Source organism: Saimiri boliviensis, chromosome 4 (genome assembly GCF_048565385.1).
Source record: "Saimiri boliviensis isolate mSaiBol1 chromosome 4, mSaiBol1.pri, whole genome shotgun sequence".
In the NCBI taxonomy this organism is placed as follows: domain Eukaryota; kingdom Metazoa; phylum Chordata; class Mammalia; order Primates; family Cebidae; genus Saimiri; species Saimiri boliviensis.
Window position 1 is genome coordinate 130417349 of NC_133452.1, and position 21026 is coordinate 130438374.

Sequence of the window (21026 nt, forward strand, 5' to 3'; positions counted from 1 at the left end):
CCACACCTGACTACTTTTAAAAAAAAGAGATGGGAGTCTCACTGTGTTGAGATGGGGGTCTCACTGTGTTGCCCAGGCTGGTCTCGAACTCCTGGGCTCAAGCAATCATCCTGACTTGATCTCCCAAAGTGCTGGGATTACAGGTGTGAATACAGTGGGTTCTTTGGTTTGAATTTTAAGAGAGGAAATTTATAAAACATTTAGCCAATGCCTGACTCCCTAAATGTAGCTTCTTTTGGTTATTGTTATAATTCTTTGAAATTCACAAGTGCCCCAAAATATTTAAGCATTTTTCATGTATTGCTTTTTAATGTGAATGAATGCGTTATGAAAGGAATTCTTTTACATGGGAGTTTGCTGATAGTCTTAGCTAATTCTCCTGTGTAGATGTCTTGTCTGTTGGTCTTAACCTTAAAGGCAAGAGTCCCACATCCTCACTTGCATCCTTATGCCTTGGTCATCCGAATGACAATTTTTATTGTTCGTACTACTTCAAAATCATTCAGCCAGGCGTGGTTGCTAATGCCTGTAATCCCAGCACTTTGGGAGTCCGGGGCAGGTGGATTACGATGTCAGGAGATCAAGACTATCCTGGCCAACATGGTGAAACCCTATCTCTACTAAAAATATAAAAATTAGCCAGGCGTGGTGGCGTGCACCTGTAGTTCCAGCTGCTCAGGTGGCTGAGACAGAAGAATTGCTTGAACCCAGGAGGCAGATATTGCAGTGAGCTGAGATCGCTCCACTTCACTCCAGCCTGGGCGACAGAGCGAGATTCTGTCTCAAAAAAAAAAAAAAAAAAAAAAAAAATCATTCAGTATCATTCAGTATGTGATGACCTGCCATGTATGGGCTCTTTATACTTCTAGTATAGTCCCTATTCTTTTCTCTGGGGAAGCTGTTTTAGACCTGGAACAAAAGAATAAAGAATGTGAAGCCTGTAATCCCAGCACTTTGGGAGGCTGAGGCGGGTAGATCACGAGGTCAAGAGATCGAGACCATCCTGGTCAACATGGTGAAACCCCGTCTCTACTAAAAATACAAAAAATTAGCTGGGCATGGTGGCGCGTGCCTGTAATCCCAGCTACTCAGGAGGCTGAGGCAGGAGAATTGCCTGAACCCAGGAGGCGGAGGTTGCTGTGAGCCAAGATTGCAACATTGCACTCCAGCCTGGGTAACAAGAGCGAAACTCCGTCTCAAAAAAAAAAAAAAAAAAAAAAAAAGAATGTGTGCTGACACTTGGAGAGAAGAAGCTCCCTCCCCCAGCTCCATCTCCCCAAGCACCCATTTCCCAATGACCATACCAGGTTTCGGTCCCAGAGAGTTTATTACAAAATAAGAAAGAAATCTGAAGAAGGTTCACTCATCATAGAATTTTGGCAGCTTTTTGCCCGAGATGACTCGATGGTCCACGCCGGCAGCTGTAATAGTGACCAGGTAGATGACACCCCCACTTGAGCCATCCCGGCTCATGGCCAGAGCAATGGCTGCAGAGGGTTTCAAGTTGGAGAGAGGGAGAGAGAGAATGGCTTAGCTCCAAAAATCTTTTTATTCCTCCTCCATCCATATACCTAGTACTGCTTTCACCTCAAAACCCATCTCCCAGAAAGGCCTATTTAGTGGTGTGCTGGTAAATCATTTTTTTTTTTCAAAGGCTTCTGCTGATATCCATGGTGTAAATGCTCCCACTGTGATCAATCACAAGTTACAAAGTTACAAACAGCTTAACAAGCAGCCCACAAATCCTTGGATATTTAACAAACAGCTCTTCTGAGCTGTCCCAAGCCAGCCTCAGCACACCACTGGTTCTTTTATTTATTTATTTACTTATTTTTCAAACAAGGGTCTCACTTTGTCACCTAGGCTGGACTGCAGTGGTACAATCACCACTCACCACAGCCTTGACCTCTCTGGCTCAGACAATCTTTCCACCTCAGCCTCCTGAGTAACTGGGACTACAGGTGTGCACTACCATGCCCAGATCATTTTTCATATTTTTTTATTTTTATTTTTTGTAGAGACAGGGTTTCACTATCTTGTCTAGGCTGGTCTCAAACTCCTGGGCTTAAGTAATCCTCCTGCGTCAGCCTTCCAAAGTGTTGGAATTACAGGTGTAAGCCATTGTGCTTAGCACACCGCTGATTCTTACGGTGACTGTGTATCCTCATTTGATTTACTCAGAACAGCCCTGGTTTATCCCTATTGCCCAAGCGCCCCATCGAGCTTTGCATTTGTTCTGCCCCTTTTCACTCTTAAAAGAGTACCAGTTTGGACATAAACGGTCACCCTTGTATTTCTCTTCCTGTTCTACTTCCTTCCCTTGTTTAAAAGCCCTCCCCAGGTACCCTTCCACTTGGTGGGTTACCGTCTGTGGTGAAGCGCCTGCACTCCTCGGGAGACATGCCTGGCTTATACGCTGAATCCACATAACCATAGATATAGGTGCTGCCGGAGCCACCGATGGCAAAAGGCTGTCGAGTCAGCATTCCTCCCAGGGTTCCATATACCTGGGGAGAGGCATCCTCAAGTTAGACTAAAGGATCATCAAACCCTTCCTTCCCACTAAGATGTTAAGCGGTCTCTGCACCCTGAAATGAAGCCCTAGTATCTCATATCCCCAATGTACTGCACTTTCAGAGGTAGTGTCCTTGGAACTAATTCCTAGAATGACATCGGACTTCCATCTTCCTCTACAGGAGAGTGGGGAATCCCAGCAGAGAGAGTGCTTTAGGAGAAGCTCACTTGGCCCCCTTCACGTTGGTCCCAGCCAGCTACCAGGAGATGTGCAGACAAGTCTTCTCGATATTTGTAGCTTATATTTCTCACCACATTTGCAGCAGCCAGAACAAGTGGCGGTTCTTCCAGTTCTATCCTGAAGGAATGATTAGGAATGAGGGTTGATAGAATTTTAAGTCTCTCTGTCCTATACTGTTACCACCATCCCTGCTAAATGACCCCTGAAAACTATAGCTGCAATAGTTCAAACTGCAGCCTCCCTCCCACATGGACAGGGGAACCAGAGTCCCACACCACTAATGGGTAGGAAGCTTTGAAATGCTCACTCTCTTTTGCTCAGCTCCACCCACATAACTTTCTTTTGGCTGCCAGAGCCCTGCTTTTAATGGGGAAAAGCAGATAAGGTTACTTCCGTCCCAATGACCTTGATTTCTCTTATGGTAACTGCCTGATATTATGGTGGATCACAATATTGCTTTCGTCCTGATTATTTATATTAGGATAGTGATTTACAGCTTTTAATCTGTGTTCACATATATCACGTGGTTCTCAAAATAACCGTCTCATGAAGTACTATTATCTCTACTTTACAGGTGCAGAAACTGGCAGATTCAAGTGCCAGCAGGAGCCAAAACAAGAATCTTTCATTTTCCAGTGTCCGGCTCCTGGAACAGCACACTCTACAGAGATTCATGCAAGTTGGGAGAGCTCTAGTAGGTGTGGAGTCAGAAACCCAGAGCTTCATACCCATGGAGCTCCAGCTGGTAGGCAGCCATGTCAGCCACGGCTTGGGCATCGGCAGCTGAACCGGAGAGTGCACAGTAGATGCGCTCGTGTAGAGGGGACAGCTTGTCAAACACTCGGTTCACCACCGCCTGGCTGTCGAGAAAGAGTCAACAGTCACCAACGTTAGACCTCAGGAATTTTTTTTTTTTTTTTTGAGACAGAGTCTTACTCTGTTGTCCAGGCTGGAGTGCTGTGGCACGATCTCAGCTCACTGCAACCTCCGCCTCCTGGTTCAAGTGATTATCCTGCCTCAGCCTTCCAAGTAGGTGGGATTATAGGCACCCACCACTAAGCCCAGCTAATTTTTGTATTTCTAATAGAGACTGGGTCTCAACCAGTTGGTTAGGCTGTCTCGAACTTTTAGCGTCAGATATCTGCCCACCTCAGCATCCCAAAGTGCTGAGATTATAGATGTGAGCCACGGCACCCAACCAGAACTCAGGAGTTTTTGAGGGTGATCATTCAACGTCTCTCAAATTTATTTGACAAGAGAATAGCATGAGGTTTAATGTTTGAACTAAAGCAGGAGGCAAATAATAATCTTAGATATTATTAATCATTGCAGGTGTTAATCAAAATTAGGCTTATTTTTCAGGCTTAGATTTTATAATAAGACAAAAAACACTAAGTTCAGAAAAATATGCCTCATCAATTTTCCTTTGCTATTAACAATCTTGAGGGAGTTATGTTCTATGGAACTTCATGTAAGTAATATTGATCTAACCCCATATACTCATTTTGCATGTGAAGAAATTGGTTAGGAGGGGGAGAAGACACAAAATAATTCCATACATGGTAAATGAGAAACCAGACATCTGCTTAACAGAATAATCTTTTTGATCCCTAAACACAGAGGGAAAGAAGCCCCTCAAAAATCTATCTCCTGGCCCCCTCTCAGACTCAATTCCTTTACACTCATCCCTGCACACTACTGGGACAGCTCACATAGGCATTCCGTCCCCAGATCCTTTTCCAGAAATTCAGAGACCCAAGCACCCACCAAATAGTTTACTATAGCAGCTTGTTGGGAAGGTCAACTCCATTGCTCCAAAGCTCCAGTTCACCAGTCTTTTCATGAATAGGTAAGAAAAATGTGTATTTGGGGCCATTAGCTTCCCTTTTACTCACCCTGCAGACACCCGGGAATCAGAACCCACCACTACGCCCCCGTCAAACTCCACTGCCATGATGGTTGTCTGCAGAGACACAGAACATGGAATGTCGGGGCAAGAAGAGCCTTGATCCCCTCATGTTAGAGAAGAAGAAACATTCCCAGAGAGGGGACTGGCTCAAAGATCACACAGTAACGGGCCAGAGCGGACTGTCAGTACAGGCTTTTCCCCCTTCATCTTTCCACGTTCTCTATCGCTTCATCTGGCTGCAGCGGAATGCCACAGCCCAGTTGTGATACAACACAGAAGAAAGAACTGTGTCCCTGAGTTCCGACTTGCCTAGTGGACTCCTCTCCACTGTAGAGAGAGAGGTGGAGATAAAGCTCCTACAGGTAGAAGTGAAGCTGCTCCACAAGTGAAATTTTTCTCCACTGGAAGGGCTCATAGTATGCGCAGATGTGGTGGTATAGACCCAACTCAGAGCAAGTGACTATGACCTTGGGAAACAAGGTCAGACTTTTTTTTTTTTTTTTTGGCCCGCAATCCTTCACTCTCACTCCCATTTCGTCAGAAGTGAGCTCTTTCAATTTACTGAACATTGGAAAAAATCGAGGAGGGCAGTGGTTAGCATGGCCAGAGGCAAGGCAAGAGAGAAGCAGCAAGAAACATACAGATGGTTTAAAATAAAAGTTTCAGTTACGGAACTTCTGATCCAGAGAGAAATAGATATCTGAGGAGCCAGGGGGTTAAATCTGTACTAAGAGAGGATTTGACTGAAGAGTTTAAGACGATTTTTCCAGGTCAAGAAAAGAATCATGAGAAAGTGATGGAAGATAAAGGCACATTTTTTCTACTGTTGAGTTGGAAGGAGCCTTAAAGATCCTTGGTTCAAATGAGGAAACCAAGTCACAGAAAATGCAAATGACTTACGCAAAGTCACACAGAATTAATAGTAGACCTGGGACTAAAATTCAGGTTTAACTCTTATTTCTTGTTTGACTTCTGCTTCCTACTTGCCACTGCTCATTTGGCAGTTAGGGGAGATTTTCCAAATTATGTGGTTTTACTGTGCCTTTCTTACCAGGCCATAAGTTACTCTGGCCCCAAAGGACACTCCTCTGAGTGTGCTTTCCACCAGACCGACTTATCATGAATAGAGGGCCAGAGAACAGTCAACTTCGTCCTAGGGGCTATTCCTCTATGACAAAGCCGCCACCAAGACGCAAGTGGTGGCAGTAGTCTGAGAGCAGAAGCTAGCCAGTGGTGGGGCTACCATCTGCCCCAGGCGCCCATCCTAAGCAAAGTCCCCCAGTGGGCACATGGGAGTGGGCAGGGAAATGAGTTGGTCCTTCTCAATAAGTGCCCATGTTTCCTTCTCCCAAGTGGTGTTCTGCTTCATCCCGGGTTCCATTTCCTCAACTCTTTGCATGTCCCCAACCCTCTTGATTTGACCAGCCCCCACCGTCCGGACCAGAGTGAAAGCGAAAGCGCTTTAGAGCAGCTTCCCCTTGAGGCTTCTAGCTAAGAGTCAAAGCACCCCCTTTTCCACGAGCCTTGCGTGCCTTCACGGACACCCTAGGCGGCCCCCCTCAGAATAGAAATAAGCTATGCTCATTACGGGTTGCAACCGCTGGCTGCTAGAGGCTACTCGCTACTCTCGCGTCAGTCTCTGCAATCACTTCTCCGCGCTTCCAGCGTCCCCCGGCCGCTGCACCTCCTCCACCCCTCTGCCAACCCTCAAGCCCAGACCCATTACCCCGGTGTGGACTTCTCCTGCCCGGGGTAAGTCCCCAGTTGGTGCTCCAGCCCGCAGCATCCCTGCCAGGTGCCGCGCGCTCCTCGCCGCCTGGGGCACTAGTTTCCGACCTGGGACAGCGCGCAGCGCCAGCGCGCAGGCGGCAGCCCCGCCCCGCCGCCGAACCGCCAGGAGGCGCCTGGGTGCTGCGGGGCGGCTTAGCGCCCGGAGCTAACGTGGGTAGGCCGGATCTGCCCGGAGACAAGTGACGAGTCAGCCCCGTCCTGAGGCTGGGTGGGAAAACTGGTGCAAGTGGAGAGGCAGGGGGCAGGGAGAAGCGGGAGGGGTGTGCGTGACGGAGAAAACTGGACACCAGTGCTGCTCCCCAGATTCTCAGATCTGATTTCCACGCTTGCTCCCGAATAGTCTAGGCAGGCCACTTTTGGAAGTGGGCGTATCTAGCGGGCGGGCGGCCGCTTTCGATTTCGCTTTCCTCTAAATGGCTGCGCTTCTCGCCAGCACCGCTCAGTGGGTTCCTGGGACTTTCCGAGAGTCCCGCCCTCGCTCTGTCCCTCAACCTCCAGGAGGGGCGGACTCAGCCGCACCCAGAGACTCCCGCCCTACGGGAGCGAGGAGAGTTTCAGGTCCGGCCCGGACCCGGCCGGCGTCAGCGCGCCCATGGCTAGCTCTAGATGTCCCGCTCCCCGCGGGTGCCCCTGCCTTCCCGGAGCGTCTGTCGCGTGGCTGGGGACAGTGCTGCTGCTTCTCGCCGACTGGGTGCTGCTCCGGACCGCGCTGCCCTGCGTATGCTGCCTGCTGGTGCCCACCGCGCTGCCGCTGCTCCGGGTCTGGGCGGTGGGCCTGAGCCGTTGGGCCATGCTGTGGCTGGGGGCCCGCGGAGTCCTCAGGGCAACGGTTGGGTCCACGAGCGAAAACGCAGGTGCTCAGGGCTGGCTGGCGGCTTTGGAGCCTTTGGCGGCGGCGCTGGGCTTGGCCCTGCCGGGACTTGCCTCGTTCCGAGAGCTGGTCTCGTGGGGAACCCCCGGGGCCGCGGACAGCACCAGGCTACTGCACTGGGGAAGTCACCCCAGCGCCTTCGTTGTCAGCTACGCGGCGGCACTGCCCGCAGCCGCCCTGTGGCACAAGCTCGGGGGCCTCTGGGTGCCCAGCAGTCGGGGAGGCTCTGGAGACCCTGTGCATCGGCTTCTAGGCTTACTGAGTGCGGAGATGCGCCGCCTCTCGCTGTTCCTGGTCCTGGTGATCCTATCCTCTATTGGTAAGGGGAACGCAGGGCGCGAGGGGGCGACACAAGGGGACGGGGCAGGAATCTAAGGTAATTGTCAGTGAGGTAGAGTAGCGTGGGTTCTGGAAAATGTGCAGCAGGGGAAGAAGTCCTAGTGTGCGTCTTGGAAGGCCACTTCAGCGTAGAAGAAACTGCATTGAATTGGAGGGAGTCAGGAGTTCTGGGCTCCATTGCTGGCCGGGTCTTGATTCTCTGGGCCACGGCGGGGGCGGGGAAGTTCTTTGCTCTGGGGCAGAGAGGCCGGGCATCTTCATCTTTAACGGGAGGCTTTTCTATTTCATGATCTCCAGCCTTCCTAATGAAATCCTGAAAGTTCTGGGAGGCCAACCACAGGGTAGCGAGTTCCAGGGCAGCCTATTTAGGTTCGGGATTGAGATGTCAGTGCTTCCTTTCTTCTGATGCCCTCCAGGATAATGGTGAGGGCGAAAAGGAGTGGTGGGGCCAGTCTGACTGGAACTGACCTGCGTAGGCAATATTTGTGCGTGACCTCTCTTCTTTTTCCCCAGGGGAGATGGCCATTCCATTCTTCACGGGCCGCCTCACTGACTGGATTCTACAAAAACGCTCAGTCGATACCTTCACTCGAAACATAACTCTTATGTCCATTCTCACCATAGCCAGGTCTGGGGGCTGAAAAGGGCTCACTCTGCAAAAGAGGGAGTTGGAATTTGGGGCTGCTGTCCAAAATGCACTTACATGGGGATACCTGGGACCTTCAATCTGTTCCCTGAACACACCGTGACCCCCTTTTTTCCCGGGCTCTTTCTAGTGCAGTGCTGGAGTTCGTGGGTGACGGGATCTATAACACCACCATGGGCCGCGTTCACAGCCACTTGCAGGGAGACGTGTTCGGGGCTGTCCTGCGCCAGGAAACAGAGTTTTTCCAACAGAACCAAACAGGTTTCTCATGAAACTCATTATACACCATGTACTATTTACATCATACATCTGCTTTGATCTCCCACCTCCCCCCCCTCTGACACAGACACACACACACAGACACACACACACACGCACACACACTGTTCTTTCTCATTCTTGATATACCTCAGGAGCAAAATATTGTCGTCCTTACTTTAAGAAAAACCTAGAGTTTTCATCAAGGATTTTCTCATAAGTCTGTTCCTATGTAACCTTAGATAGAAACCATAGAATTTCAAACCTGGAAATTTTGAGCTTATAGAGACCAACTGCCTCATCTGACAGAGAAGGAAACTGAGGCTGAGACCCTAAATGCTGAAACTGCACAGTTACATATGGCTAGAGACACACCTGGGGTTAGAACCCTAGTCTCTTGATTCCCAGTGAGGGCTGCACAGACTGGCATGCTCCCTAGCAGCACCCTCCTCCTCCATTTCTATTATGTGACCAGTTTGAGCTCTTCCTGCCTGTGTGTATAGCATGGGACATACAGGTTCTTTAGGGAACAGAACGCTTTCAGGAAAATGGAAGTTCACATGTGCATCAATGCCTTTATAATAAAAATGAAAGTCTTGGGTCAGGCCTTTTCTCTCTAACACTCATCCTCCCTTCACTGAGATTTGCAGATCTCTGCGAACCCCTAACCATGTTTCCTGCAGCCTCCTTAGAACCCCATGTTGACGCCCCTGACCTTCGTACCCTGGCTCATTGTTAGTTTCTCTCCTCACTTGGAACTTGTCTGATTCACCTCACTCTCTTCTCCCAACCCTGCAGGTACCATCACGTCTCGGGTAACAGAGGACACATCCAACCTGAGTGGGCCTCTGAGTGCGAATCTGAGCTTATTTATCTGGTACCTGGTGCGAGGCATGTGTCTCTTGGGGATCATGCTCTGGGGGTCAGTGCCCCTCACCATGGTCACCCTGGTCGCCCTGCCTCTGCTTTTGCTTCTGCCCAAGAAGCTGGGAAAATGGCACCAGGTATGTTCATGGAGTTGGCCCGCTCTAAACAGACCCTCGTCTCCCAGAGTTGGTAGACTCAGTGCCTCTAACATTGCTTTCAGTCCAACTTTCCTGGCGCCCTTACTGATTCTCCGTCTTCACGGAACACCCTGTCCCTGTGATCCATGTTCCCAGGTTGCTCAACATTACTCTCCATACTCTCTAGGTCTTCTTTTCTAGCACAGTCTCTATTTAAGAATTTGATCCCCAACCTGTTCTGAGTCATTTTCCTCTTCCTTGTATTTCCTTAGTATCCAAGGGGCATAGCTGTGTCTCTTTCTCTTCTCTCCCTTTCCTCTGCCTCTTCTCACCTTTAATTTCTAACTAGGTGACTCAGGTATTAATGTCCCTGATGGTTTGCCAACCCATGTGACCTCTCTTGTCCATGTCTCCACAGTTGCTGGGAGCGCAGGTGCAGGAATCTCTGGCCAAGTCCAGCCAGGTGGCCATTGAGGCTCTGTCAGCCATGTCTACAGTTCGAAGCTTTGCCAATGAGGAGGGTGAAGCCCAGAAGTTTAGGGAAAAGCTGCAAGAAATAAGGACACTCAACCAGAAGGAGGCTCTGGCCTATGCAGTCAACTTCTGGACCACCAGTGTGAGCACCTGAAGAGGAATACTCATTCCCTTGTCCCCAAGATGCCATGACTCCATTCCCATTCCTATGACTCTGCTTCCACTACCCCTTTACTGGGAAATGGTTGGTTCAGTGTTTTCATCCTAGCAACCTGAGGCTCAATGACTCCACTTAGTGTCCCTAACCCCCTCCCTCTCCTTAAAGATGCCAGGTGGCTTCCTTTCAGTATGGTACATAAAATCCACCCGACCATGTGGATTGGAGAGATGCATGTCTTCCAGTCCTGGGGCCTTCCTTTGCCTCTCAGAGGAAGTGCAGGGAGCCATAGATTCTTGCACCTGGGCCTGCCGCATGCTGGTACTGTGTAGACGTGCTAGTGGGAGTGATGGGAACAGGGAAGCCGGGGATGAGGGACATCCGTGACACACTGGAAAGAGAGCTACATCAGTGATCAGAAGGTCATGGCTCGATGATGCCATTTACTTGCCTTGTGATCATGGCAACTAATTTACTTTCTCTGAGGCTGTTTTCTCATTTTTAAAAACTGGAGTGATATAACCTTCCTTATAGGGCTCCTGATATATTAGCTGACATCACATGAATGAAAGCCTTTTGTGAAGAGTCAAATGCTTCCCAGACAAGGTGATAGTGGTGATGGTGGTGAAGATAACCATGACTTCTATGCATCTGAGCCAGACTCCATGCGGTCTCTGGTTCATTCTCCTGTCTACCTACTGAGCCTGCTGATGTCACTTGGAACAAAGGGACTTGATATTTCCTTTATATTAATGACTGTGGTTCTTCGTGTTCCCTCCAGATTTCTCTATTTCAGTCCCTTTTTCCTGTGGTCTCTTTATAGATTTCAGGGATGCTGCTGAAGGTGGGAATCCTCTACATTGGTGGGCAGCTGGTGGCCAGTGGCGCTGTAAGCAGTGGGAACCTTGTGACATTTGTTCTCTACCAGATGCAGTTCACCGAGGCTGTGGAGGTGAGGTCCCTCCACCTTCACTTCCCAGTGTGATTCCTTCCTCTGGCTCAGCGCCATCTGTGTGCTTTCCTTCCATTCTTTACCCTTCTCACTTCACATAATGCTGGCAAGCACACTAGGTCTCCCGCCTCACTTTCACTATTCTTACCTCCCTCTAGGCACTGCTGTCTACCTACCCCAGAATACAGAAGGCTGTGGGCTCTTCAGAGAAAATATTTGAGTACCTGGACCGCACCCCTCGCTGCCCACCCAGTGGTCTGCTGACTCCTTTACACTTGGAGGGCCTTGTCCAGTTCCAAGATGTCTCCTTTGCCTACCCAAACCGTCCAGACGTCTTAGTGCTGCAGGTACCACCTACCAATCCCTGTATTCCACTGGCCCCACCTGCAATTCTGCCACCCTAAATTTTCTTCCTGCCTTCAGCTTGCTTACCACCAAGCATATATCCTTCCTAACCCTTTAAAGGCAATGGTAAACATCATCTGTTCCATAAATCTTCCCCAAACTCAAGAACCCAGTTTGGGCTTCCAAAGAGAATGGGAGAAGAGGTTTTGAAGAGTGCTCTCACATTCCAAGGAATTGCTGCAGCAAAATCTGTGTCTTCAGTCTATCGTCTTTCCTTTTCTTTTGTAATTTGGAATGTGATTTTTCCATTTCCTGGTGGGATCTGATGTCAAGTGTGTGGCATCGTGGTGCTGGCTCTCTGCCCTTGTCTTTGCCTCAGCTTCTATCTCTATGCCTTGGGGAGGCATCACCCAGAAATCTGTGCATGTGGGAGGGTAGGAGTTGCTATATTTCCCCGTTTTTCTTCTGGGGTAAGACATCATGCTATGTAACAAGACAACGACACTCTCAAGGTTAGAGGCCTTGATAGCCTCTTATTGTGTGCTTCTCTGTCCTCTAGGGGCTGACGTTCACCCTATGCCCTGGGGAGGTGACGGCGCTGGTGGGACCCAATGGTTCTGGGAAGAGCACAGTGGCTGCCCTGCTGCAGAATCTGTACCAGCCCACTGGAGGACAGCTGCTATTGGATCGGAAGCCCCTTCCCCAATATGAGCACCGCTATCTGCACAGGCAGGTATGCAAGGTGGCACGAAGGATGGCAGAGAGCATCACATAAGAAGAGTATTCTTACTGAGCACTCTGAAAGGGGGCTTAGGGAGTGATAAGAGGCCCTGGGTGGAGATGGTGGTGTGGTCGGGAGGGCGGTAGTGTGATATGTTCTCAGTAAAGATTTTGAATCTTTGATCTCTAGATAACCATGCTCCTGTGTGCCTTGTTCTATGACTCTTCATCACATTTCATCTCAGGTGGCTGCAGTGGGACAAGAGCCACAGATATTTGGAAGAAGTCTTCAAGAAAATATTGCCTATGGCCTGACCCAGAAGCCAACGATGGAGGAAATCACAGCTGCTGCAGTAAAGTCTGGGGCCCATAGTTTCATCTCTGGATTTCCTCAGGGTTATGACACAGGTACTGTCTCCGCTCATCTCACTGCCCAACCATCTTTACCTTTACCAAAACCCCAATTGTCTTGCCTTTATCCCTCAGTTCCTCCTGCCCCATGGACATGCATTCGAAGTTGTAAGATCTTGCTCCTATGGCTTCTTCAACCTAACATCCTCAGGCCTCTGTTCATCTTCCCAGAATCTCCCCTGTCCAGCTACAACTGTCAGACCTTGGTGTGTGTAAGTGCGTGAATGCATGTGTGTGTGTGTGTGAGTGTGCGCACACACATATGGCTATACAGTTCTCATCTTGGCCCTTTGCTCTGCAGAGGTAGGCGAGGCTGGGAGCCAGCTATCAGGGGGTCAGCGACAGGCAGTGGCGCTGGCCCGAGCATTGATCCGGAAACCATGTGTACTCATCCTGGATGATGCCACCAGTGCCCTGGATGCAAACAGCCAGTCACGGGTGAGGCAGTCATCTTCTTAATGCCTATATCCCACCAATCTTGCTTCTTTTATACATCTTCTGTTGGTTTTACTAACATAATTATACAAACCAGTCCCTGTGATTCTCAGTTCCCAAATCCAGTTCCATTGGATGCCTTCCCAAGGAGTAGAGATAGAAGATGAGGCAAAGACGAGACACCCAGAACCAGTTAAAAGAGCCTATCCACACTACAGACTGAATTTATTTCCTTCCTTCTTTCTTTCTTTCTTTCTCTCTTCTTTTTTTTCTTTCTTTCTTTCTTTCCTTTCTTTCTCTTTCTTTCTTTCTTTCTTTCTTTCTTTCTTTCTTTCTTTCTTTCCTTCCTTCCTTCCTTCCTTCTTTCTTTCTTCTAAGACAGTGTCTCACTCTATTGCCCAGGCTGTAGCACAGAGGCATGATCTTGGCTCAATGCAGCCTCAACCTCCTGGGCTCAAGCGATTCTCCCCTCAGCCTCCCGAATAGCTGGCACTACAGGTGTACGCCACTGCGGCTGGTTGATTTTTGTATTTTCAGTAGAGATGGGGTTTCACCATGTTGCCCAGACTGGTCTTGAATTCCTGAGCTCTTGGCAATCTGCCTACCTCAGCCTCCCAAAGTGCTGGGATTATAGGTGTGAGCCACCTCGCCTAGCCCTATAACCTGAATTTCTAAAATGAAACATAAGGAAAAGACCATCCTCATAATATTATTTATTAAAAAAAAATTTTTTTTTGTACAGACAGGGTCTCACCGTGTTGCCTAGGCTGACCTGAACCCCTGGGCTCAAGCGATCCTCCCGCCTGCCTTGACCTCCCAAAGTGCTAGGATTATAGGCTTGAACCACCAGGCCCATCCCATCCTAGTCATATTAATATTAATTAAACGAGGCTCTTTACATGTGCTCTCACTCATTTATTCGTCAGGAATCCTGAGCCAGGCATTGTTATCATCATGATACAGGTGACAGAGTGGAGGCTAAAAGAGGTCATATAGCTTTTGAGTGGTGCAGCCTTGACTCAAATTCAGGTCTGCCTGACTTGAATGCTCATCTCTTTACTACTAAACTATATTTTCTTAAAATCTAATATAAAAATTCCAAGTCTATGGGTAAAGAAGAGGACTATTCAATAGTCTTTATTCTCCTGTCACACGTTTCACCTTAGGACTGTTACTTTTATCCCACTTTTGCCCCCTCGGTGTAAAACAGTCCTTAACAAAAAAAACAAAGGGGGGGGGGTTTGCGGAGAAGCACTCAAAATGGGAAGCCTTGGTGTTCTTGGGGTTGTTGGCAGAGCCAGCAGTGATGCTGCGAGGTCAGCCCCAGCCCTGGAAACACAGGTGTCTCCCTGGGCTGAGGGTCCCCAGCTCTGACAGTCCGATGTCTTTCCTCAGGTGGAGCAGCTCCTGTACGAAAGCCCTGAGCGGTGCTCTCGCTCAGTGCTTCTCATCACCCAGCACCTCAGCCTGGTGGAGCGGGCTGACCACATCCTCTTTCTGGAAGGAGGTGCTATCCGGGAGAGGGGAACCCACCAGCAGCTCATAGAAAAAAAGGGGTACTATTGGGCCATGGTGCAGGCTCCTGAAGATGCTCCAGAATGAAAGCCTTCTCAGACCTGCGCACCCGTCTCCCTCCGTTTTCTTCTCCTCGCCGTGGTGGAGAACCACAGCTGCAGAGTAGGCAGCTGCTTCTAGGAGGAGTTACCTGAAATTTCCCGAGTGTTTACTTCCTTTCCAAGCTCCTCTTGATAATGCAGACTTCCTAGAAGGCAAACACAGGATTTGTAATTCCTTAGCGTAACTGGGTGTAGAGCCAGGGTTGGTGCTTGGTGTGGCCAGCACACTGAAAATCGAGAAATGTTCAGATTGTACAGAGAGAAAATCAGCTATTTTCAATATGACTGAAGACATATGCTGGCCAATAAACGCCCTGTAGATTCTTGATATTTATAATAAAATTGGTGTTTTGTACTGTGGTTTCTTATGTTTCTGACACACCAAACGGCTCACTGCCTTTTGCAGCGCACTTTTCAGCAGCAGGGTGTCTCCTCTTTCATCATCCTCAATGTCTTACGCCCAAAGTGCATCATCTTCTCTCTTAAGCTTTCTAATTCCTTTGAAGCTCCGTTCACGTCCCCATCCCTTTACGGCTGCCCCCAAGAAATGAATGAGACCCCCGCGACACGGCCCACCAGGGCACCAGCGGACGCAACTGAGAACCGTGGCCTCCCCGAGGTAGAAGATGGGGCGGGCGCGGCCAGAGCAAGTGCCAGGCGCGAACGGAGGGACTGGGCGCGCCTCCCAACTCACCACGGAGCCCGCTCGGGTCCGGGCTCACCAGGCTCCGAAGCGGAGCCTGTAGGGGCAACCTCAGAACAGTGGGCGGGGTTGTCTGGTAAATCTCTCCCATTCAGGGAGGCCCAGGTCATGTGACGTCAACAGTTGCTGGGCAGATGAGGCCAACACAGGTTGCAAAGAGAGGCGGGGTTCAGAGGCGTCAAACTCCGCAGTGCTCAGCTAAGCAGGGAGCAGTGCTAGGAAGGGCGGGCAGAAAGGGCTCTTGTGGTTGACTACGGGTTAGGAGACCGTTGAACCGGGAGGGGCCCTAGGAGGGACCTCGTGGAAAGATTCAGAGACTGCGTCCCCTCCCTGGCGCCCCCTTTCCGCACATGCGGCGGGTATATTCTGCTGCAGTTGCCCCAGGACCTGCACCCAAGACTCTGCCCGTCCCTCCTGTCCCTCCCGGCTTGTAACGTGATGGTCACAGGAACCCCCACCCCACGTGAAACTGCTCCCAGCTGCTGCTGACTTCCAGCTTTCTGGTTGAGGCTGTGTCTCTAGATGACACGACCCTACTCACCCTTGTTTCCAGCGGTTGCCCGGGCCTGGAGGTGCCTCTCACTGTAACCCATCACCAAGGGGGCTTCTGAAGGTGCCCGTCCCTTTCTTGCTTTCTTCCTACAGTGCTTGACGCATCCTTCCCCCGACCCCCATTAAGCACAGAGCACAGAAGGATGGGTCAACCCCCAGTGTGATAGTCCTGGTCCAGGCACTAATTGTCCTTTTCTCGGAAAAGGCAGGGGGATGTGGAAAAGATTCTGGTTCCCTCCCCTTCGATCGGTGGCTTTCGCTTTCACTTCCTTCTCCAAGAGCCAACAGACCTCCGGGTGCTGGGTAGTCATGGCGCTGCTGGATGTATGCAGAGCCCCCAGAGGGCAGCGGCCGGAATGGGCTCTCCCAGTTGCGGGAAGCGGGAGTCGCTCGGACCCGGGACACTACAGTTTCTCCTTGCGATCTCCAGAGCTCGCCTTACCGCAGGGAATGCAGGTCGGGGCTGGAAGGGAACCCCCGGGGATGCCGAGAGGCGGGCTCTGAGAAGTAGAGGGTCGCCTGAGAGGAGAAGAGAGCGGGAGCGCGGGGGACCGGGTTGAGGGCAGCCTTCAGTCCTGGAGAGCGCCAGACCGAAGGAAGAGGCCACGTGGGGATGGGGCCTGAGAGGAGGAAGTGCAGTTTAGGACGAAGAGTTACAGGTGAGGTGGGGGCTCCCAAAGGAAGAAAAGAGAGCTTTCCTGCCCTTGTCCACATACAAATCGTGGAGCCTTTTTCGTGGGTTATCACATGATATAGGAGCTGTGTACTGTCTTGGAAAACCTATGAACTTTGCCTGCTAGCTTCCTCTCAGCAAATCTCTGCTGAGTGACTTAGAACAAGTAACTTAGTCTAGGTCCCAAGTCCTTCTTCTGTAAAATGAGGATATTCTTACTAAATGTGTTTTGTGAGGGTCAAATGAGTTATGCATGGAAGAAACCCTTAAAGTCACTCTCACAATTTTTTAGTAATGGTAACACGTGCTTGCTTTTATTTCTATTATGCCTCTTCTTTTCCTTCTCCAAGCCATTTCCTTCTAATTTGTTATTCACTATTTCATTTATTGATGGTTAGACAATTTCTGCGTATTTCCTCACCCTCATACTCTCTAAAACCATTTCCTGGAGCCTCTTACTACAGATTTTTTCATCGTCTTTCTCTACTTTTTTTCTCTTATCAGCCCACAGAATTCGTCCAGTCCCTATGTGGGGACGGAGAAAGGAACGTTCAGATTGAGATGGCCCATGGCACCACCACGCTCGCCTTCAAGTTCCAGCATGGAGTGATTGTAGCAGTGGATTCTCGGGCCTCAGCTGGGTCCTACATTGGTGAGTGTATATGCTCCAGCAGGCAGAATATGGGGATCTGGGCTCTCCTTTCTGCAGGAGCTCAACTCTGCCGCAAAGTGGAAGTGGATTTTGATTTAGGACACACTGGGAGATTTGTGGGGTCATCCTTTCTCTCCCCAAACTCCATCTTCTTCCAGCTACCTTACGGGTGAACAAGGTGATTGAGATTAACCCTTACCTGCTTGGCACCATGTCTGGCTGTGCAGCAGACTGTCAGTACTGGGAGCGCCTGCTGGCCAAGGAATGCAGGTAAGTGAGGCTCTCATTTTCCTTTCTTAGTCTAGTGGTTAATCCCTGGATCTCTCAGATCATTGCTCCTCGCTCTTGTCCCATGTGGTCCCTCTTAGTGCTTATAGTGTATTTCACAAAACAGCCTTTTGGTGATAAGAACCTTCTCCCAAATCTCAGCCTGTGCCCCACTCATAAACCAGATAATGTCAGTTAGTTAGCACTGACCCGTCTACCCTGGTGGGATAGTATCATTTACTAGGCTGCCTTTGTATGTTTCAGATACTTCAAATTTCAAATTTTTCTCTGATCTTTAGATCCTACAAAATAATTCCTTTCCAACACTTATCTCTTCAATCCCTCCCTCACTCCACCCTGTCCTCACCCAGGCTGTACTATCTGCGGAATGGAGAACGTATTTCAGTGTCCGCAGCCTCCAAGCTGCTGTCCAACATGATGTGCCAGTACCGGGGCATGGGCCTCTCTATGGGCAGTATGATCTGTGGCTGGGATAAGAAGGTGGGTGTTCTTCCTTCTCCATGTTCCCCCACCATGTTTCCTACGGATGACAGATCTCTTTCCCATCATGTACTCCTACTTCCTCCCTGACAAGATGCATGGCATACAGAATGCTCCGTTATAGAACTGTTCCAGTACGTCCGTGGACTATTTATTGACCCAGATCGTTGTATGTGCTTTGTAAGCTTGTCTCTTTTGTCAAATAGTTGATTTCAATTTTTTTTCCTTTTTTATTTCTAAAGTTCTATGACTTTACCAAAGTACTCTCCTCATTCCAATGTTCTTGTGGTAATATTCATTCTTTTGTCCACTTTTTATGACTCGCATTTGAACCTCTATGTTGCCAACATTTCCCTCTCCAATGTCAGCCTGAAATTTTTCATCTTACAGGGTCCTGGACTCTACTATGTGGATGAAAATGGGACTCGGCTCTCAGGAAATATGTTCTCCACTGGCAGTGGGAACACTTATGCCTACGGGGTCATGGACAGTGGCTATCGGCCTAATCTTAGCCCTGAAGAGGCCTATGACCTTGGCCGCAGGGCTATTGTTCATGCCACTCACAGAGACAGCTATTCTGGAGGCGTTGTCAATAGTAAGAGACCAATGCTCTCATCATCCTGCCTAGGAGGGGTCGGGAGGGTGATTTAAGATTGAGAGCCAGCCTGACCAACACGGTGAAACCCCCATCTCTACAAAAAATACAAAAATTAGTCTGGCGTGGTGATGGGCGCCTGTAATTCCAGCTACTTGGGAGGCTGAGGTAGGAGAATTGTTTGAACTGGGGAGGTGGAGGTTGCAGGGAGCTGAGATTGTGCCCTTGCACTCTAGTCTGGGGCCACAGAGCAGGACTCTGTCTCAAAAAAGAAAAAATTAAAAAAAAAAAAAAGATTGAGAGACTCAAAGGAGGTAGAGTGGTAGGAAGGAAATTTTCAGAGTCAGAAGAAGGGCATTGAAGGCCCAATCACATGGGTTTAAGCCTGCACATGCGTCTTGTTGCTGCCTTTAACATAACACCATTGACAGGAATTGAGGTGAAAGGTGACTCCATGCTCTTTTCTCATTTGCCTACAGTGTACCACATGAAGGAAGATGGTTGGGTGAAAGTAGAAAGTACAGATGTCAGTGACCTGCTGCACCAGTACCGGGAGGCCAATCAGTAATAGTGGTGGTGGCATCTGGGCAGGCCTCCTGTGGGAGGGCTTGGCCGACTCAGAGACCTGAGCCATGTTAAGCCCCCGGAGAAGATGAGGCCCAGCTTGAGCCAAAGAGAGAGCCCTGCTCAGCAGCCAGAGGAGGCTGGTGCGCTGCATCTTGATGTGTTCTCTGTTTGAACAAGCATTTCCCCCAGGGGAAGTTTCTTGGTGCCCCACTAAGTAGAATAAAAAGAAACGGTTATACATGCCTTTGTCTTGTGGCTGGGTGGGGTTGGGCCTGTGGTTGCTGGGGGGAGGGCAGGAAATAAAGAGATGCTTTTTCTGGGGAAGGGACTCAACCCCTGTCTCAGAAATGTGGCTTCACCATGTATTTCTTTCTGGAGTTTCCTTCCACACTCATCTCTCCAAGACCTCAGGAAGGTTGTTCATTTTTGTCCATGGACACTTGTTTGCAATTTCATGTAGGTTAGGGTCCTTTCCATAGAGAGATACCTGGAGAATCCTGTGTGGTCCACTGTTAACGATTTGGGGAACAGGGAATAGGGCACCTAGTATAGCTGTTTTTGACTTTACAGAGTGGGGTGAAAAAGCTTCCACTTCACCTTAATATGGCAATCCTAAACACCATACCATTTACCCCAAATAACGCTTGGGAGATATTGAATATAGACAGACATTAGGGGTCCCATTTCATGATGTGTCATGCTGATGAGATGACAGGACTGTAATTTGAGAGGAAGAAGACATCAGGAGGACTCCCTTCAGTGGGGAAAATGTAAAAGCCCAGGTTAAAAGAAAGAGACACACATCATGAGATTTTTGAAATCATGCTGGAACTATGGACCATGACACTTTCCAGAGAATAAAGGAAACAAATGCTTGAAAGTAGGAAGCAGCTGAGCACGGAGCTTTTTTCATTAGGGAGAGATTCTTACAATGCCAGAATGAATAGAGTTGTAAAAACTTTATTGAGTACCTACTTAAAATACCCCCTCCCCGCCACCACTATTTTAAACTTTAAGTGACTCACTGGTAGACATACAAATAACATTTCAAAACGGTGATTTGGGATCCAAGTGACCCTTCCTTTGGGGATTTTGTTTGTTTTGTTTTCAGTTTGGGAGGTGGTTTCAATCTGGAGTCCTTTCTGGAATAAACATATTTGTCTGTTGCATAGGTAGGCTCTGGGTCAGGAAGGATATTGAGAAACCCGATTACTGTTCTAAACAGTGTTAAAATAGAACAAGAACCAAGGCCCAGTACGGTGCGTTTCCCTCATAGGCTGAAGGTGCTCTCAACAGAATTTGGAGTACAGGCTTAGAGGCACCTGAACCCGCGCCAGCTCAAGGTGCTCCGCTGAGAAGGATGGATGAAGATAAAAGATCAGGGCCTCCTAAATTCAAAATCTGTACGTGGAACTCCCCTTTGGCCTAGTGAGAGTGGTTGGAACCTTCTATCTAGGAGAGCCCGGCTTTTTTCGCTCGCCTAAAACTGGAGCTTGCATGGGAGAAGAGAGCAGCCCTTCTTCATAGCAGGCTCAGGGCTTGAAGTAGTAACTGAGAAAATCTAGTGATTCTCCAATTACAAGGCAAAGGCAACAGATAAAGTTGTCCTGAGACAACTGTATTTTACTTAATGACAAAGAAACATTTTTTGCAGTTTGATATCCCAGAGTAACCGCCGCTAAGGGTGAGTGCGACTCGCTGCAGGCCTGGGCCGCGCGAACCGGGTTTCGGGCTCCAGTTCTGCCTGCGGGTCTCGCGCGCCCCCTCCCGGCGGCCTCGCCCGGAATGAAAGCCTGGGCTGGGGAAGCGAAAGCGAAAGCTGCCCGAGCGCAG

General features: G+C 49.3%; 3 protein-coding genes across 5 annotated transcripts; 2 read left to right on the plus strand and 1 right to left on the minus strand.

Annotated features, from left to right (window-relative positions):
• Window positions 1-1308: 1308 nt before the first annotated feature.
• PSMB9 (proteasome 20S subunit beta 9) lies at window positions 1309-6557 on the minus strand. The gene is made up of 6 exons (XM_074398213.1): window positions 6391-6557; window positions 4651-4718; window positions 3484-3615; window positions 2743-2872; window positions 2366-2507; window positions 1309-1487 (listed from the first exon to the last, which is right to left on the minus strand). Exons 1-6 carry the CDS (start codon window positions 6448-6450, stop codon window positions 1360-1362), a joined length of 660 nt encoding a protein of 219 aa, XP_074254314.1. The 5' UTR covers window positions 6451-6557; the 3' UTR covers window positions 1309-1359.
• A 322-nt stretch (window positions 6558-6879) lies between these two features.
• TAP1 (transporter 1, ATP binding cassette subfamily B member) lies at window positions 6880-15038 on the plus strand. 3 transcript variants are annotated; one of them, XM_003926393.4, is made up of 11 exons: window positions 6880-7645; window positions 8179-8293; window positions 8442-8572; window positions 9368-9573; window positions 9992-10189; window positions 11028-11156; window positions 11315-11503; window positions 12061-12234; window positions 12467-12629; window positions 12934-13070; window positions 14463-15038. In XM_003926393.4, exons 1-11 carry the CDS (start codon window positions 7048-7050, stop codon window positions 14667-14669), a joined length of 2247 nt encoding a protein of 748 aa, XP_003926442.3. In that variant the 5' UTR covers window positions 6880-7047; the 3' UTR covers window positions 14670-15038. The 3 variants fall into 3 exon arrangements, with proteins under 3 accessions (XP_003926442.3, XP_074254311.1, XP_074254312.1); XM_074398210.1 differs by lacking the exon at window positions 14463-15038 and adding an exon at window positions 12708-12844 and having other exon boundaries at window positions 6958-7645; window positions 12934-13025; XM_074398211.1 differs by lacking the exon at window positions 14463-15038 and adding an exon at window positions 12708-12838 and having other exon boundaries at window positions 6958-7645; window positions 12934-13025.
• Window positions 15039-16195: 1157 nt separating this feature from the next.
• PSMB8 (proteasome 20S subunit beta 8) lies at window positions 16196-19431 on the plus strand. The gene is made up of 6 exons (XM_003926395.3): window positions 16196-16394; window positions 17116-17263; window positions 17422-17533; window positions 17902-18031; window positions 18422-18626; window positions 19106-19431. The coding sequence occupies exons 1-6, from the start codon at window positions 16248-16250 to the stop codon at window positions 19192-19194; spliced, it is 831 nt and encodes a 276-aa protein (XP_003926444.3). The 5' UTR covers window positions 16196-16247; the 3' UTR covers window positions 19195-19431.
• The last annotated feature ends 1595 nt before the right edge of the window (window positions 19432-21026 follow it).